Source organism: Anomaloglossus baeobatrachus, chromosome 10 (genome assembly GCF_048569485.1).
Source record: "Anomaloglossus baeobatrachus isolate aAnoBae1 chromosome 10, aAnoBae1.hap1, whole genome shotgun sequence".
In the NCBI taxonomy this organism is placed as follows: Eukaryota; Metazoa; Chordata; class Amphibia; order Anura; family Aromobatidae; genus Anomaloglossus; species Anomaloglossus baeobatrachus.
This window is the reverse complement of record NC_134362.1, coordinates 67,193,552-67,211,560: the sequence shown is the minus strand read 5'-3', so window position 1 is coordinate 67,211,560 and position 18,009 is coordinate 67,193,552. Positions and strand designations below refer to the sequence as shown.

Here is an 18,009-nt window from a genome sequence, read left to right as displayed (position 1 = left end):
CGTAAAAGCGCGGGCCGCGCTGAAGTCCCCGGCGCACCACAAGTGCCAGCCGCGCCGCTGCCAGCGGCCGGCGCGACCGATTCCTGGAAGTGGCCAGCGTCCCGCCCCTCTCCTGACTGGCAGGTCTGGGGGAGGGAACGAACGGAAGCAGGCCGCAAAAGCCGGGGACTCTAGTTATCAGCGCGGCCGCCGTAAAAGCGCAGGCCGCGCTGAAGTCCCCGGCGCACTACAAGTGCCAGCCGCGCCGCAGTCCCAGCGGCCGGCGCGACCAATTCCCATAAGTGAGCCTGCTTCAGCAAAGCTGAATGAGGCCATGGCACAGGCGCCGCAGCGCTGATGTCCCCCGGCGCACTACAACACCCAGCATGCTGCGGTGTGAGCGCCAAATGCACGGGGACACAGAGTACCTTGAGGAAGCAGGGCCATGTCCCTGATGTACTCCGCTCCATCCAGCATCTTCTCCAGGGGCTGTAGATGGAGCACGGTCTCAGTGCCTGGAGACCGGTAAATCCCACTTCACCCAGAGCCCTGTAAAAAGGGATGGGGAAGGAATCAGCATGTGGGCTCCTGCCGCCGTACCCGCAATGGGTACCTCAACCTTACAAACACCTCCGACATACAGTGGGGTGAGAAGGGAGCATGCTGGGGACACTATATGTGTCCTCTTTTCTTCCATCCGACATAGTCAGCAGCTGCTGCTGACTAAAAAGTGGAGCTATGCGTGGATGTGTTGCCTCCTTCGCACAAAGCACAAAACTGGTGAGCCAGTGATCCCACTGGGGGTGTATAGCCAGAAGGGGAGGGGCCTTACACTTTTAAGTGTAATACTTTGTGTGGCCTCCAGAGGCAATAGCTATACACCAATTGTCTGGGTCTCCCAATGGAGCGACAAAGAAAAAATGATTTTGCATCACTATATTCTGACAGCTATGGATTTTTTACTTTTCCACAGACATGCTTGGTTTTTTATGTGGGGTGAGATGACCTTTTCTGGGATACCATATTCATTTATATTTGACTTTTTGTTTGCGTTTTATTCCACTTTTATCAGGCGGTTTGATGAAAAAGCCTAATTTTTGCCATGTTTTAGGTGCTCCCTGAAGGTGGTAACTAGGATGACAGATTTATAGATTGGGGGGTTCAGAAACGGCAAAAATATGTGTACTGTTTTTAGTTTATTTTTGTTTTTACCTAAATGTACGTGCTCATTGGTATAATGCTTTTTTGTTCTTTATTTGGGGATATTTAAAAAAAAAAAAAATTTTGTATATAATATTATATATTACACACACACACACACACAGATATATATATATATACAGTGTCTACAAGTAGTATTCAACCCCCTGCAGATTTAGCAGGTTTACACTTTCGGAATTAACTTGGCATTGTGACATTTGGACTGTAGATCAGCCTGGAAGTGTGAAATGCAGCAAAAAAGAATGTTATTTCTTTTTTTATTTTTTTTTAAAAATTGTGAAATGTTTATTCAGAGGGTCATTTATTATTCAACCCCTCAAACCACAAGAATTCTGTTTGGTTCCCCTAAAGTATTAAGAAGTATTTCAGGCACAAAGAACAATGAGCTTCACATGTTTGGATTAATTATCTCTTTTTCCAGCCTTTTCTGACTAATTAAGACCCTCCCCAAACTTGTGAACAGCACTCATACTTGGTCAACATGGGAAAGACAAAGGAGCATTCCAAGGCCATCAGAGACAAGATCATGGAGGGTCACAAGGCTGGCAAGGGGTACAAAACCCTTTCCAAGGAGTTGGGCCTACCTGTCTCCACTGAGCATCATCCTGAAGTGGAAGGCTTATGGAACTACTGTTAGCCTTCCATGGCCTGGACCGCCTTTGAAAGATTCCACCCGTGCCGAGGCCAGGCTTGTCCGAAGAGTCAAGGCTAACCCAAAGACAACAAGGAAGGAGCTCCGGGAAGATCTCATGGCAGTGGGGACATTGGTTTCAGTCAATACCATAAGTAACGTACTCCACCGCAATGGTCTCCGTTCCAGACGAGCCCGTAAGGTACCTTTACTTTCAAAGCGTCATGTCAAGGCTCGTCTACAGTTTGCTCATGATCACTTGGAGGACTCTGAGACAGACTGGTTCAAGGTTCTCTGGTCTGATGAGACCAAGATCGAGATCTTTGGTGCCAACCACACACGTGACGTTTGGAGACTGGATGGCACTGCATACAACCCCAAGAATACCATCCCTACAGTCAAGCATGGTGGTGGCAGCATCATGCTGTGGGGCTGTTTCTCAGCCAAGGGGCCTGGCCATCTGGTCCGCATCCATGGGAAGATGGATAGCACGGCCTACCTGGAGATTTTGGCCAAGAACCTCCGCTCCTACATCAAGGATCTTAAGATGGGTCGTCATTTCATCTTCCAACAAGACAACGACCCAAAGCACACAGCCAAGAAAACCAAGGCCTGGTTCAAGAGGGAAAAAATCAAGGTGTTGCAGTTGGCTAGTCAGTCTCCTGACCTTAACCCAATAGAAAACTTGTGGAAGGAGCTCAAGATTAAAGTCCACATGAGACACCCAAAGAACCTAGATAACTTGGAGAAGATCTGCATGGAGGAGTGGGCCAAGATAACTCCAGAGACCTGTGCCGGCCTGATCAGGTCTTATAAAAGACGATTATTAGCTGTAATTGCAAACAAGGGTTATTCCACAAAATATTAAACCTAGGGGTTGAATAATAATTGACCCACACTTTTATGTTGAAAATGTATTAAAAGTTAACTGAGCAACATAACTTGTTGGTTTGTAAGATTTATGCATCTGTTAATAAATCCTGCTCTTGTTTGAAGTTTGCAGGCTCTAACTTATTTGCATCTTATCAAACCTGCTAAATCTGCAGGGGGTTGAAGACTACTTGTAGGCACTGTATGTGCCTATCTATCTATCTATCTATCTATCTATCTATCTATATATATATAGATATGGCATGGCAATGGCCTATCTATCTATCTATATATATATATATAGATATGGCAATGCAATACACCTGTCATCTTTACACTGATAGAACGCCTCTTACACCAAGCGCTTGGCATAGTCTAACAGGCCACCGTAGCCAGTTAACCTGGAGGTCGTCTTTTGACCTTGGCTTGCCATGGCAGTGATGAGGACCCCATGATCACGTCAGGGAGGTCCCGATTAGGTGGGAAGTGGGAGAAGGAGCCAACTTTAAAGGGCACTGAGAAAATTGTTTATGATTATCACATCACAATTCTCACGCACGCGTACTATATATTTACACCATTTAATGGGCTCATCTATGGACATTAACTGCACAAATACCCGTATCCACGGATGACTATCAAAAATGGCAAATTAAAAATGCGAATGGAGGAGGACAGAGGACGGGTATAGGACAGAGTAGGAATCCATGCAATGTAACTGTATAATACAAAGTCACTTTCCTAGGGGTGCACATCAATAACTCAAAACATAGAGGTTAGATGGGAAATACCTTGGTAATTTAGCACGACGCAAAGCCTGCTCTACATCCATGTCCTCGCTGTCGTAATCCACGAGAATTAGACTAAACTGGTCATCATGAGTCCGGAGATACAGAAACTCCAGGTCATTGATCAGCTGTTGGACCCAACGGGCCTGGTTCTTAACTGCCAGATCAGAAAGCAAAAACACAAAGATGAGAAATGAGGTCATAAATAGATACTGAGGTTTAGGAAGCTCTGGACAGATCTTACTTTATAAACACAATGTCAGACATTTTACACTCCCTCCATTCATCTGGACAATATGATGTATTCACACACAGCAGATGAGGTGCGGGTAAAACAAAATAATAAACAAAAAAATCCCACATGCATTTAAGCCCCCCATTTGTGGCTTCGGCAACAGCGTAATATGTATGGGGGTCTCTGACAGAACACGTCAGGGGAGATAAGGATCCAGGATGTCCATTTTCCAACTGCAGATCCTTTTGCTCTCGGCGAGATAACCCACCCCAGGAATCGGTCAGCATCTGAGTCTTAAAGAACACAGGAGCGCTCAGCAGGGTGAGCACTCATGTGTATGCGAGTGTGGGACAAGATAGCTGTCGGGTGAATGATTAGCCGAACCATTGTTCCAATGACAGCCATGAGTTGGACCGTGGCTGGGAGTATGTACCGCATTTTTCGCATTATAAGACGTACTTTTGTTCCCCCAAATTTTGGGGGAAAGTAGGGGCTGAGTCTTATAATCCGAATATACGGATTATATACTGCAGGGCCCAGGGGTGGTGGGGGCAGCTCTGGAGCGGTGCTTGGGGCTGAGGCAGGCTGGTGGAGGCTGCAGGAGGCAGCGGGAGATCTCCTGCTCCCGCTCATATAATATGCACTGCCGCTGTCCATCACAGTGGTGCTGAAACCGCATCGCGGTGATGGGCTGGGGGAGCAGCGCATATTATATGTGCCTGCACCCCCCTTTGATGGCACATGCCCCCCCTCCCTTGTGTTAGATATGGCCCCCATGCTGCTGCCCATCCTAAAATAAGAAAGCTTTACTTACTGCCTCCCCGGTCTCCCTGCTGCCGCTGTGATCAGGCACGCAGAGATGATGTCACTCTGCTGTGCCGATAACATGACCGGCACCGAGAAGCAGCAAGTGCAGGAGCTCAGCGGCACGGAGGGAGACACCGGGAGGACAGCGCTGGAGAAGGTAAGTAAAGATTGTTTTATTTTACCATGGGCAGCAGCATGGGGGCCATATCAAACACAGGGGGACGTGTGCCATCCATAGGGGGCCATGGGCAGCACAAGGGGACGTGTGCCATCCATTGTGGGCCATGGGCAGCACAGGGGGATGTGTGCCATCCATAGGGGGTCATGGCCAGCACAGGGGGATGTGTGCCATCCATAGGAGACCTGTGCCAGCTGTAGGAGACTTGTGCCAGCAGTAGGAGACTTGTGCCAGCAATAGGGGACGTGTGCCAGCAATAGGGGACGTGTGCCAGCAATAGGGGACGTGTGCCAGCAATAGGGGACGTGTGCCAGCAATAGGGGACGTGTGCCAGCAATAGGGCAATGTGCCAGCAATAGGGGACGTGTGCCAGCACAGGGGGTCGTATGCCAGCACAGGGGGACGTATGCCAGCACAGGGGGACGTATGCCGGGGACGTGAGCCAGCACAGGGGGACGTGTGCCATAAATAGGAAACATGTGCCATCAATAGGAGACATGTGGCATCACTGGGGGACGTGTGCCAACACAAGGGTGCTATATTCAATATAAGGGGGCCATATCCAGATTAAGGGGGCTAATTTTAGGATGGGGGGCTATGAGGGACATATAGCCTATATGATTTGTTAGACGGACACTGGCATTATAAGACGGATCCCATTTAACATTACAAAAAAAAATTCTCTTTTCCTTCACCAAATTTGGGGGTGCGTCTTATAATCAGGTGCGTCTTATAAAGCGAAAAATACGGTATATCAAAAACTTGTGGTCACATGAATGAACAGTCTAGCCGCCAACATCGGAGAATGCTTATAGAAGGCACTGAGATGAATCGCAAGTCTGCAGTCACATAGAGTGACTACAGACATTCGTGCCAAACCTAGTTGACCCCTTAAAAAGGAACCTGTCATCAGGGTTGCCATAATTAGGGTATGGGCACAGGGAGTTTTCTTAGAAATTTTTGTAGAAGAAATTGAGTGGAAACTAGAGATGAGCAAACCCGCGGTTCGGTGTTCGGACCAAACACAGACTTTTCTAAAAAGACAGAGTCCAGGTTCGGAGTTTTGGTGCTTTACGTATGCAAACTAGAGCTGAGCGAACCCGAGGTTAGGTGTTTGTACAAAACACAGACTTTACAAAGTTTGGGTTCAGGAGTTTAGGTGCTTTATTTTATGCAAACCACTTGCATGAGCATCGCTGTGCTCGGGTACGCTCAGTACTCGACCCAGTGCGAGCCGCTTGCATTGTTTGAAAGGCTCACACTGGAGGTATCAACAGCATGATTGGATGTAGTGTGCACCAAACAAAAAAATAATAAAAATATGGAAAAAACCCACTCACCCTCCTCAGATGTGATCTGTTTATGGCTGCCTGCATCTGGGCAGATATCCGAACTGCCCAATTAGTGACTTCCATTTGGTTTCAGGTAAAGTCCGGGTCCCAAACCGAACTTTATCTAAAGTTCAGCTGAAGCCGCCAAACAGCACTTCCACGGGTCTACTCATCTCTATTGGAAACCTCTCCAAAAACTCGGAAGTTTGCATTTCAAAAACTCACCTAAAACACTCTGTATTAACGTACCCTTGAGCTTCTGATAGCACATTATGTGCAGATCTCAATCGCTGCTCTCCTGTATGGTATTCGGCACTGTGTGATCAAAGGGTGTGCACAGACCAACCTTCTGCAGTGAGATCGCGAACATGGCCTCTCTACCTCTGATTAATTGGGGCCAAGTTAGTGATCTCCCAGCAGATGCGGAGGTTGGTCGTACACACCTAATGGACCACAGGGCACTGAGCACCACGCGAGAGAGCACTGAATCAAGATCATTTTTAAAGGTAAGCCGAGTTGCAGTAATGAACAGAACAGATTCTTTGGATGCTAAATTGGGAAGGACATAATGTGCTGCCAGCAATTTAATAACGGGAAAGTAGAAGTAGCATAAACAGACCAAAAACCTAAAAGTAACCCTGGTCCTCAAGTCAGGAGTTGCAATATGAGACATCAGTGTACAATATGAAGAATCCCTTTAATCAAAAGGTTATTCTTAAAACAGATCATGTACATGGAAACTCCTGTCCCGTAAACCTGGGATTTTCCATTTGGAAACTAGCACCATCCGCTGTAAAAGAAATGACGTGAGACCCATTACTAGAACAAAGAATACAGCATACTCTGCACTCTGCCTCCCTACTGACCCGTTTTACGATCCATGAGCGACTCACTGCTTAGAAACACAGAAAATAAAACAGCAGAAAATGTGGTATCTGGCCGTGATGTGAAATCCCTGCATTCTCCACACTGCTTCAACATATTCAGGCTGTACCGCTGACTTACATCATTACCTCACAAAGCAATATTGTGGTGCAGAACCACAACTTGTGCAACAATTAAACCAAAGTGGTTGCAGCTACTTCTGCAAAATGCTACATGACTTTTTTTTATGAGCTCATGGTAATGTCTAAAAAGATGCTTAAAAAAAAATAAACAAAAAGAGAAATTTTGATAATGCATGTAAGAGGAATGAGAACTCACCAGGCACTACGAAGTGCACCGTGGCACGAGGATTCCAGCTCAAACTAACGGGTCGGCACAAGATTGGTTTAGTGTAAATGGAAGGACTTGGGGAAACTTCAGGAGGTTCTGCAGGCGGGCTCTCATCACTGTCCCCGCCGGCACCGCGGTGCAGTAAGAGATACACGTACTCGGCCAGTCTAACTTTTTTACGCCCTCGTTCTTCCAGCTCTAGTTCCATGAGGTATCTGTTGCCCCTTGCAGAGTCACGGCGCTTCTCCAGATTGATTATACGAAGTAAAGTGTAAATGCTAAAAAACGTAATAATAAAAGAAAATAGACATGTAAAAAAAAAAGAAATTCGTACATGGGTGAGAGTTAGAAGATAGCCTATATGGGTGAGAGTTAGAGAATAGCCTAAATGGGTGAGAGTTAGAAGATAGCCTATATGGGTGAAAGTTAGAGAATAGCCTATATGGGTGAAAGTTAGAAGATAGCCTACAGACAATACATACAAGCTTTGGTACATTGAAGACTATTAAACAATTCTCTCACCCTCCATTCTTCTCATTGAGCTTTTCCATGTACTGAGCCACCACATCCACAGTTTCCGCTTCAGAAAGCTGCAGGTTACCACTCACATTGCAGCGAAGATCATTCCAGTCTGACCTTAACATTTCAAAGTCTACGTTTCCTACACTAAACGTTCGTTGCCAATTAATGGCATCCTCTGGCCAGGTTTGCCGAGGCTCTGTATCCTCATAGCTGTAATCCTGTAATTCTTCTGCTGGGGCTTCTGAAGACAAGACAAGCGAGGGAGGGCCACCAGGAAGACTAGGTGAGGTAGGGAGGGATATTCTTGGGATTTCAGTTTGACCTTCCCAACTGAAAAGTCCGAGCTCTGAGGTATCAGGTGGAGTCCAGGGTTTAGATAATCTTGCCCCATGTGAGACTTTTGGAGGTGTAGGGAAATGACGGTGTTCATGAACTCTAGAGGTTCTTCGTGGTTTAGGCTTCGGTAACAACATCCCAGGGAAGACTGGACCTCGAGACTTTTTAACTCCAGAGAGGAGTCGTGTCACGTAGACTTTATCTGATTCTTGTTTATTGGAGTTCTTCGAGTTTTGTTTTACATTCTCTGCTTTTGTGGTGACCTCTGTTTTGCTTTCTTCACTTGGTCCAACTTTTACATTGTCCTGCTTTTCGTTCTCTTTTTCCAACTTCCCACGTTTATTTCTCGCCATGGATTTTTCGCCCTGCCTCCGAGTTTCTGACCCTCCTCTGACTCTTGCGTTACTGTCTGAATTTTTTCCCTTTGTCCTATGATCAATATGATTTCGTTCTCTAGTTCTTAAAGCAGATTTTCCTCCAGTGGGTTGCTCATCAATTTCTTGCCCACCAAGCAATGGCATCAGGCGTTTCCTACTTCCCCGGCGAGCAGAAGGTGGGCTTTCCCTAGGTGCCCATAAGAGGGATCTGAGAGAAGACCTTGTGCTATAATATATTACAGGCATAGATTCCAGTGAATTATTATAATGGATGTTGGTCTGCTGAGGAACCGCGGGGGCAGATGACATGGCAGCAGTCACCATCTCTTCTGGAATATTTTTCTTCAAAGTGCGAGGCAGCAACGAGTCATCATCATCCTCATCTTCATCCATGAAATCTAAAGGGGAAAAAAAGTTATGCACTCAGACAAGGTTTAATGAGTTAAAAAAAACAAAAAACCCCACCATATTTTGGAATATAAAGAATACAAATCTAGTGATTGGCTTAAGATGGGTAAAACATTCTCAAATTACCAATATACAGTCATCTCCTCTGAAAATTCGATCTGCTATTGTCAGTTGTCTCTGAGGTAGAGGGATAAAACTAGCTAGTATGAGGGATTCCAGTCTCTATGAAACATGCTCATGAGCGTAGCAACATGGAGGACCTTATACAGCAGTACTGAGCAGTGCAGCTGTGAATCCACCTGTGGGGTAAGCTAAAACTCTAGGAAGAAGCAGCAGCAGCATGGAGGACCTTATACAGCAGTATAGCTGTGAATCCACCTGTGGGGTAAGCTAAAACTGCAGAAAGAAGCAGCAGCAGCATGGAGGACTTTTTACAGTAGTATAGCTGTGAATCTACCTGTGGGGTAAGCTAAAACTGCAGAAAGAAGCAGCAGCAGCAGCATGGAGGACCTTATACAGCAGTATAGCTGTGAATCCACCTGTGGGGTAAGCTAAAACTGCAGAAAGAAGCAGCAGCAGCATGGAGGACTTTATACAGCAGTACTGAGCAGCGCAGCTGTGAATCCACCTATGGAGTAAGATAAAACTCTAGAAAGCAGCAGCACCATCTCTGTGGCCGTTTTGCTCTCACTAACTCTGCTCCCTCTTTTCCTCACTCCCCTTTCCATAGACTTATTCAGCAAGACAGATTTTTAAAGGGAACCTGTTACCAGTTATTTGCCCTATAAGCTGCAGCCACCACCAATGGGCTCTTATATACAGCATTCTAACATGCTGTATATAAGAGCCCAGACCGCTGGGTATAACATAAAAAACACTTTATAATACTCATCTAGAAGGTTGCTCCGGTGCACAACGGTCGGATTGGTGGCGCCGTTCTCCGGGACCAACGCCTCCCCTTTCGGCCATCTTTGTATTCCTTATTCTGAAGCCACGGGGCAGGACGCGTCCTACATCATGCACACAGGCCGGCATTGAGGTCCTGTGCAGGCGCACTACAATAAATTGATCTGCCTTGAGCAGGGCAGAGCAAAGTGCGCCTCCGCAGGACCTCACTGCCAGAGCGTGTATGACGTAGTTGCGTCATGCCCCGTGGCTTGAGAATAAGGAAGACCAAGATGGCGGAAAGAGGAGGCGCCAGTCCCGGAGAACGGTGCCACCCATCCAACCGTTTTGCACCAGAGCAACCTTCTCTGCCACTCCCCGATAGTGGGAACCTCTATGGACCTCCAATGCCTAGGAATGACCGCTCGGGCTGCTATCAAGCAAAATCGTAAAAGGCTCCTCTTTTGCTGCCCTACCGAGCCGGGTAGAATATCAATGCTCGTTATACTTTGATTTCTATGCAACGATTCCTTGTATTTGAAAATTATTAGTATGATCTTTCATCCCTGTACAATTTGCATATTCTTGGCAGCACAACGCTGGTTTACTTGAAGTGATGTGTTGCTGACCATCGATGTTCTAGACCAGTGGTTCCCAAACTCCAGTCCTCATGGCCCCCAACAGGTCATGTTTTCAGGATTTCCTTAGCATTGAACAGGTGATGGAATCATTATCGAGGCATCACCTGTGCTATATCAAGGAAATCCTGAAAACATGACCTGTTGGGGGTCGTGAGGACTGACGTTTGGGAACCACTGCTCTAGACCAACACAAAAGATGTGAGCGATAAGAGTAAAGGGGGCTTTACACGGTAACGATATCGCTATCGTGCGTACCCGCCCCCATTGTTTGTGCAACACGGGCATATTGCTGCCCGTCGCGCACAAAATCGCGCTCCCCCGTCACACGGCTTACCTGCCCTGCGACGTCGCTATGGCCGGCGATCTGCCTCCTTTCTAAGGGGACGGGTCGTGCGGTGTCACAGCTACGTCACATGGCAGCCGTCCAATAGAAGCGGAGGGGCGGAGATGAGCAGGATGTAAACATCCCGCCCGCCTCCTTCCTTCCGCATAGCCGGTGGAGGACAGGTAAGGAGATGTTCCTCGCTCCTGCGGTGTCACACACAGAGATGTGTGCTGCCGCAGGAACGAGGAACAACATCGCTAATGAGAGGTGAACGATTTTTGGTTTTAGGACGACCTCTCCACGGCAAACGATTTTTGCCACTTTTGCGATCGGTTTAGGTCGCACATAACTGTTACATGCTGCGATAACGTTAATGACGCCGGATGTGTGTCACTAACGATGTGACCCAGACGATATTTCATTAACGATATCGTAGGTTGTAAAGCCCCCTTTAGTGTTTTGCTGTTTGTCAGCTCATCGCTGGCAAGAATATTGGGGATAAGAATCAGGAACAAAAGTTTCTATAACATCTAATTCAGCCATTCATTGGCATCAGTCACTGAGCTTGTGACGACGGCAGGGTTTTCAACTTTTTCTATATACTCTCCTACATACTATGCAGACATACTCTCTTACATGCCTCCATACTGACTTGTGACCACCTTAAAGTTTAGTTCAGCTTTGATGTGGTCATAAATCAGGCTAAAGGGGCCTTCTCTGAGGATTCTTCTTTACAGTGGACTGAGCTTTATTTTGGATACAGTGCTCCAAATCCTCTACACGGATGTAGTCATGTCAGCTGCGAGCATTAGCCACCAGAGGGAGCGTCTCAACTACCGTCAATTCAATAGTAAAAAGGCCTTTTTACAAGGGCAGATGACTGGCAGAACAAATTGCTTATTGGAAGGCTTGTTCCTTATCAATGTACTATGTTCCCCATTGATTTGTATGGCCGCGGATTCCGGATCGGATCCGGACTTCGGCGGCAACCTGATCCGGATCCGCCGGACCCGGATTATGACCAATCCGCTCAACTCTAGTCTTTACACAAACGGTGGCATCAATTTCCATAATATCACATCCACTTTGCTTTAACTGTTAATTGCAGCATATTTTCTGTACAAAAAAATGCAATGTAAAAATGCAATATATACTCTATATGGGAACACGGCCTAAACCATATACAACACCCAAAAACACCAGAACGTTAAATATGACGCACTATAAAGGAGATCCAGCAAATAAGTCAACTTAGAAGAAAATGATTCAAAAATGGACCCATAATTCATAAAAATAGGAACAATTGCATATAAAGTTGTGTTATGAAAATTACACAGGAAAATAAATGTCCATGTGTAGCAATGGTTTCCCAATCTGCCCCCCCCCACCCCCCGCCTAATGCAGAAAGTAGTACAAAATAATGATACAGGAAAATATTAAAATGATCTATTCTACAAGTTTTACAAGAACCATGATCCATCATGTGGAATAAAGATACTAGCCCAACTTTATCAAGTTGTTTATGCCAAATTTGTTGCAAATTAAACCCTCCCCCCAAAAAAACAAAAAAAACCCCTGCAAATTGCACAAAATATTTTACATTTGCTTCTTGATTACCACAAGTTGAAAAGCACCCACCCATGGTGCGTATGGGCGAAAAGAAGGGAATTTTGTTACTTACCGTAAATTCCTTTTCTTCTAGCTCTTATTGGGAGACCCAGACGATTGATTGGGGTATAGCTACTGCCTCCGGAGGCCACACAAAGCACTACACTAAAAAGTGCAAGGCCCCTCCCCTTCTGGCTATACCCCCCCGTGGTACCACGGGTTCTCCAGTTTTAGTGCCAAAGCAAGAAGGAGGAAAGCCAATAACTGGTTTAAACAAATTAACTCCGAGTAACATCGGAGAACTGAAAAACCGTTCAACATGAACAACATGTGTACCCGCAAACAACAAAAACATCCCGAAGGACAACAGGGCGGGTGCTGGGTCTCCCAATAAGAGCTAGAAGAAAAGGAATTTACGGTAAGTAACAAAATTCCCTTCTTCTTCAGCGCTCTATTGGGAGACCCAGACGATTGGGACGTCCAAAAGCTGTCCCTGGGTGGGTAAAGAAATACCTCATGTTAGGGCTGCAAAACAGCCCTCCCCTACGGGGGTGTCACTGCCGCCTGCAGGACTCTTCTACCTAAGCTGGCATCCGCCGAAGCATAGGTATGCACCTGATAATGCTTGGTGAAAGTGTGCAGACTGGACCAGGTAGCTGCCTGGTACACTTGTTGAGCCGAAGCCTGGTGTCGTAATGCCCAGGACGCACCCACGGCTCTGGTTGAGTGGGCTTTTAGCCCTGAAGGAACCGGAAGCCCCGCAGAACGGTAGGCCTCTAGAATTGGTTCTTTGATCCATCGAGCCAGGGTGGCTTTAGAAGCCTGCAACCCCTTGCGCGGACCAGCGACAAGGACAAAAAGTGCATCGGAACGGCGCATGGGCGCCGTGCGGGAAATGTAGAGTCTGAGTGCTCTCACCAGATCTAACAAACGTAAGTCCTTTTCATACCGGTGAACCGGATGAGGACAAAAGGAAGGCAAGGATATATCCTGATCAAGACGAAATGAGGATACGACCTTAGGGAGAAACTCCGGAATGGGGCGCAGCACTACCTTGTCCTGGTGGAACACCAGGAAGGGAGCCTTGGATGACAGAGCTGCCAGCTCAGACACTCGCCGAAGCGATGTGATCGCAACGAGAAACGCCACCTTCTGTGACAGGCGAGAAAGGAAACTTCCTTCAGAGGCTCGAAAGGCGGCTTCTGGAGAGCAACTAATACCCTGTTGAGATCCCATGGATCTAACGGCCGCTTGTACGGGGGTACGATATGACAGACCCCCTGTAGGAACGTGCGCACCTTAGAAAGACGTGCTAGACGCTTCTGAAAAAACACGGATAGTGCCGAGACTTCCCCCTTAAGGAAGCCGAGCGACAAGCCCTTTTCTAACCCCGATTGCAGGAAGGAAAGAAAAGTAGGCAATGCAAATGGCCAGGGAGACACTCCCTGAGCCGAGCACCAGGTTAAGAAAATCTTCCACGTTCTGTGGTAGATCTTAGCAGAGGTGGACTTCCTAGCCTGTTTCATGGTGGCAACGACCCCTTGGGATAATCCTGAAGACGCTAGGATCCAGGACTCAATGGCCACACAGTCAGGTTCAGGGCCGCAGAATTCCGATGGAAAAACGGCCCTTGGGACAGTAAGTCTGGCCAGCCTGGTAGTGACCACGGTCGGCCGACCGTGAGATGCCACAGATCCGGGTACCACGATCTCCTCGGCCAGTCTGGGGCGACGAGTATGACGCGGCTGCAATCGGATCTGATTTTTTGCGCAGTACTCTGGGCAAGAGTGCCAGAGGTGGAAACACATATGTGAGCCGGAACTGCGACCAATCTTGCACTAAGGCGTCTGCCGCCAGAGCTCTGTGATCGCGCGATCGTGCCATAAATGCCGGGACCTTGTTGTTGTGCCGAGACGCCATTAGGTCGACGTCCGGCACCCCCCAGCGGCGACAGATTTCCTGAAACACGTCCGGGTGAAGGGACCATTCCCCTGCGTCCATACCCTGGCGACTGAGGAAGTCTGCTTCCCAGTTTTCCACGCCCGGGATGTGAACTGCGGATATGGTGGATGCTGTGTCCTCCACCCACATGAGGATTCGCCGGACTTCCTGGAAGGCTTGCAGACTGCGCGTCCCTCCTTGGTGGTTGATGTATGCCACCGCTGTGGAGTTGTCCGACTGGATTCGGATCTGCTCTCTTTCTAGCCACTGCTGGAAAGCTAGTAGGGTAAGATACCCTGCCCCGATTTCCAGAACATTGATCTGAAGGGTGGACTCCTGCTGAGTCCACGTCCCCTGAGCCCTGTGGCGGAGACAAACTGCTCCCCACCCTGACAGACTCGTATCTGTCGTGACCACTGCCCAGGATGGGGGTAGGAAGGATCTTCACTGTGACAATGAGGTGGGAATAAGCCACCATTGCAGAGAGTCCTTGGCCGTCTGGGAAAGGGAGACTTTCCTGTCCAGGGAGGTTGACTGCCCGTCCCATTGGCGGAGAATGTCCCCTTGCAGTTGGCGCAGATGAAACTGCGCAAAGGGAACTGCCTCCATGACTGCCACCATCTTCCCTAGGAAGTGCATGAGGCGCCTTAAGGGGTGCGACTGGCCTTGAAGGAGAGACTGCACCTCTGTTTGCAGTGAACGCTGCTTGTTCAGCGGAAGCTTCACTATCGCTGATAGAGTGTGAACTCCATGCCGAGATACGTTAGTGATTGAGTCGGTGACCGATTTGACCTTGCCAAATTGATGATCCACCCGAAAGTCTGGAGAGTCTCCAGCGTAACATTCAGGCTGCGTTGTCATGCCTCGAGGGAGGGTGCTTTGACGAGTAGATCGTCCAAGTAAGGGATCACCGGGTGTCCCTGAGAGTGCCAGACTGCTACCACTGCCGCCATGACCTTGGTGAACACCCGTGGGGCTGTCGCCAGACCGAATGGCAGAGCTACGAACTGAAGATGGTCGTCTCCTATCACAAAACGTAGAAAACGTTGGTGCTCCGTAGCAATTGGCACGTGGAGATAGGCATCTTTGATGTCTGTTGAGGCAAGGAAGTCTCCTCGAGACATTGAGGTAATGACGGATCGGAGGGATTCCATCCGGAACCGCCTGGCGTTCGCATGCTTATTGAGCAGTTTTAGGTCCAGAACAGGACGGAAGGAGCCGTCCTTTTTTGGAGCCACAAAGAGATTGGAGTACAAACCCTCGCCCTCGTTCCTGAGGGGGGACAGGGATCACCACTCCTTCTGCTCTTAGAGCGTCCACCGCCTGCAGCAGGGCATCTGCTCGGTGGGGAGGTGGGGCCGTTCTGAAGAATGGAGTCGGAGGACGAGAACAGAACACTGTCCTGTGCACGTGAGCACAATGTCCGTCACCCACCGGTCTGTGACCTGTGGCAGCTAAATGTCGCCAAAGGCGGGGGAGTCTGCCATCAACCGCGGATGCGGAGAGAGAGAGAGAGAGCTGAGAGTCATGAGGAGACCGCCTTGGTAGCGGTTCCTCCGGCTGCCTTCCTTGGGCGTGATTGAGCCCGGCCGGAATCTGAGCCCGTCTGAGGTTTTGTAGCCCTTTTGCACGAGGACAATTGGGACCTGCCCGAGCTTGGGAAGGACCGAAACCTCGACTGTACTTTTAGGACAGCATTAATAGGGTAAGTCGCAGTGCAGACATTGCGGAGTTACGGACGCCTCTGCGGTACAGATGTACATGTGCTCAAGGCCAGCTGCGCAAGAACAGCTGAAAAGGTTAGGTTGCCTATACGGCTGTGAATGCCGGAGCAACCGACACGCCGATAGCCTCCTAGACAGATTTCAACCAGAGTCCATCTGTCTGTGAATGGCATCTTTAAGTGAAGCCCCATCTCCAGTGCAACTATGGCTCTAGACGCAAGCCTGGAGATTGGAGAATCCACCTTTGGACCCTGGGTCCAGCGCTTGACCACGTCAGGGGAAAAGGGATAACGTGTATCTTAAAAACGTTTGGAGAAGACGCTTATCTGGTAAGCGTGGTGTTTCTGGACTGCTTCTCTGAAGTCAGCGTGGCCAGAAAAATACTCAATATCCGTTTGAGATACTGAAAAGGGACTTCTCCTGCTGTGAAGCTGACTCCTCCACTGGGGGAGCTGAGGGAGAAAGATCCAACCTTCCATTGATGGACGCTATAGGATCATTCCGCATGGCGTTACCATCCGGTGTATCCGGATTGATAGCGATGTCAGGATCAAAGTCCTGGAGAGCTGCCTTATCATACAGAGAGTCCTCCTGGGACCTCCCCGTTCCAAATGAGGTTGGTCAGGAAGATTGCCCATGGCCTGTCTGGACTGCAAGTCTCTATCTTATGACAATATATCTGTCGAAACTGCAACTCCGTCCCTGTCCTTGGACAGGGATGACAGGTGGTTTCTTTGGCCACGACTAGTAGAGACCCCGGCAGACGAAGTGCTAGAGACCCCGGCAGACGAAGTGCTACAGGGGAGCATGCACACAATGGGACGGTGTCATGAACAGCATCCCATGTAGTAAAAACAGCACTGAAAATCTGTGTTGCTTTTTTGCCGCTGCCGACTAGCCATCTAGAAGTATATAGCCAAGATTGGTGACCGTACAGTGCAATGTATATCATACAAGCATAAAGTACAAATGAACACTGCAGCACAAGCAATACAAGCAGCATAGAAGCCTGTGCCCTGGCACCCCTGCTCTTCTGCTGCTGTAGACTAGTCATCTAGGGGAATATAGCCCAGAAGAGTGACCATACAGTGCAATGTATAGCATACAAGCACAAGTACAAATGCACACTGCAGCCCATGCAATACAAGCAGCATAGAAAAAAACCTGTGCCCCAGCACCCTTGGTTTTCTGCTCCTGTAGTCTAGCCATTCCAGGAGAATATAGCTAAGACTAGCGACTGTACAGTGCAGTGTATAGCATACAAGCATAAACACAAATGAACACTTCAGTACGTGCAATACAAGCAGCCTAGAAAGCCTGTGCCTTAGCACACCTGCTTTCCTGCTGCTGATGTGTCGCTCTCCAAGCGGGCATATAGCGACCTATGCAGTTAAAATACACATGTACACACTGCAGTATATATTGGGGTCAGCACTATGTGTGCCGCTTACCGCCCGCCTATAAGCGGGTGTATGGTCGCCACCGTCCTGCCTGGTTGCCGAAAGTCCGAGCTCGGACTGCAGTAATGGCTGCCGGCGTCTTCCCCAGCTCGTGTGAGGAGGGGCGGGCCGTGGGCGTGCCCCAAGTCAGAGCGGGAATCCGGCGTCCGACAGTGTGCAGTGAGAGGGCTGGAGCATGTAAATAAGGCTCCAGCCCTCGGCGCTGCTGATTGCTCAGCGTCTGTCCCCTTCCCTGAGTGACAGGGAGGGGGCGGGAACAAAGCGGCACTAGGCCGCAGAAGCCGGGGACTGGATTTATAAGCGCCGCCGCCGTAAAAGCGCGGTCGGCGCCCAGTCCCCGGCGAACTACAATTCCCAGCCGCGCCGCCGCTCCCGGAGCGTCCGGCGCGGTAGTTCCCAATACACAAAGTCACTCAGCAAAGCTGCAGTGACTGTAACCCTTTACTGTCCCCGGCGCACTAGCACACCCAGCAAGTCTGGAGTGTGCTGTGCCTGTGTGTACGGGGACACAGAGTACCTGTAATGGT

At 48.7% G+C, this 18,009-nt stretch overlaps 1 protein-coding gene across 3 annotated transcripts in view; it reads right to left on the bottom strand.

The window, feature by feature from the left end:
- B4GALNT4 (beta-1,4-N-acetyl-galactosaminyltransferase 4) overlaps nucleotides 1-18,009 on the bottom strand; it is a 184,274-nt gene that overhangs the window by 48,674 nt on the left and 117,591 nt on the right. For all 3 annotated transcript variants that reach the window (XM_075326956.1, XM_075326958.1, XM_075326957.1), the window contains exons 15-17: nucleotides 7,778-8,888; nucleotides 7,244-7,533; nucleotides 3,493-3,646 (exon numbers count right to left, since the gene is read on the bottom strand). In XM_075326956.1, the coding sequence (XP_075183071.1) occupies nucleotides 3,493-3,646; nucleotides 7,244-7,533; nucleotides 7,778-8,888 (1,555 nt within the window). The remainder of the gene's footprint in view (nucleotides 1-3,492; nucleotides 3,647-7,243; nucleotides 7,534-7,777; nucleotides 8,889-18,009) is intronic.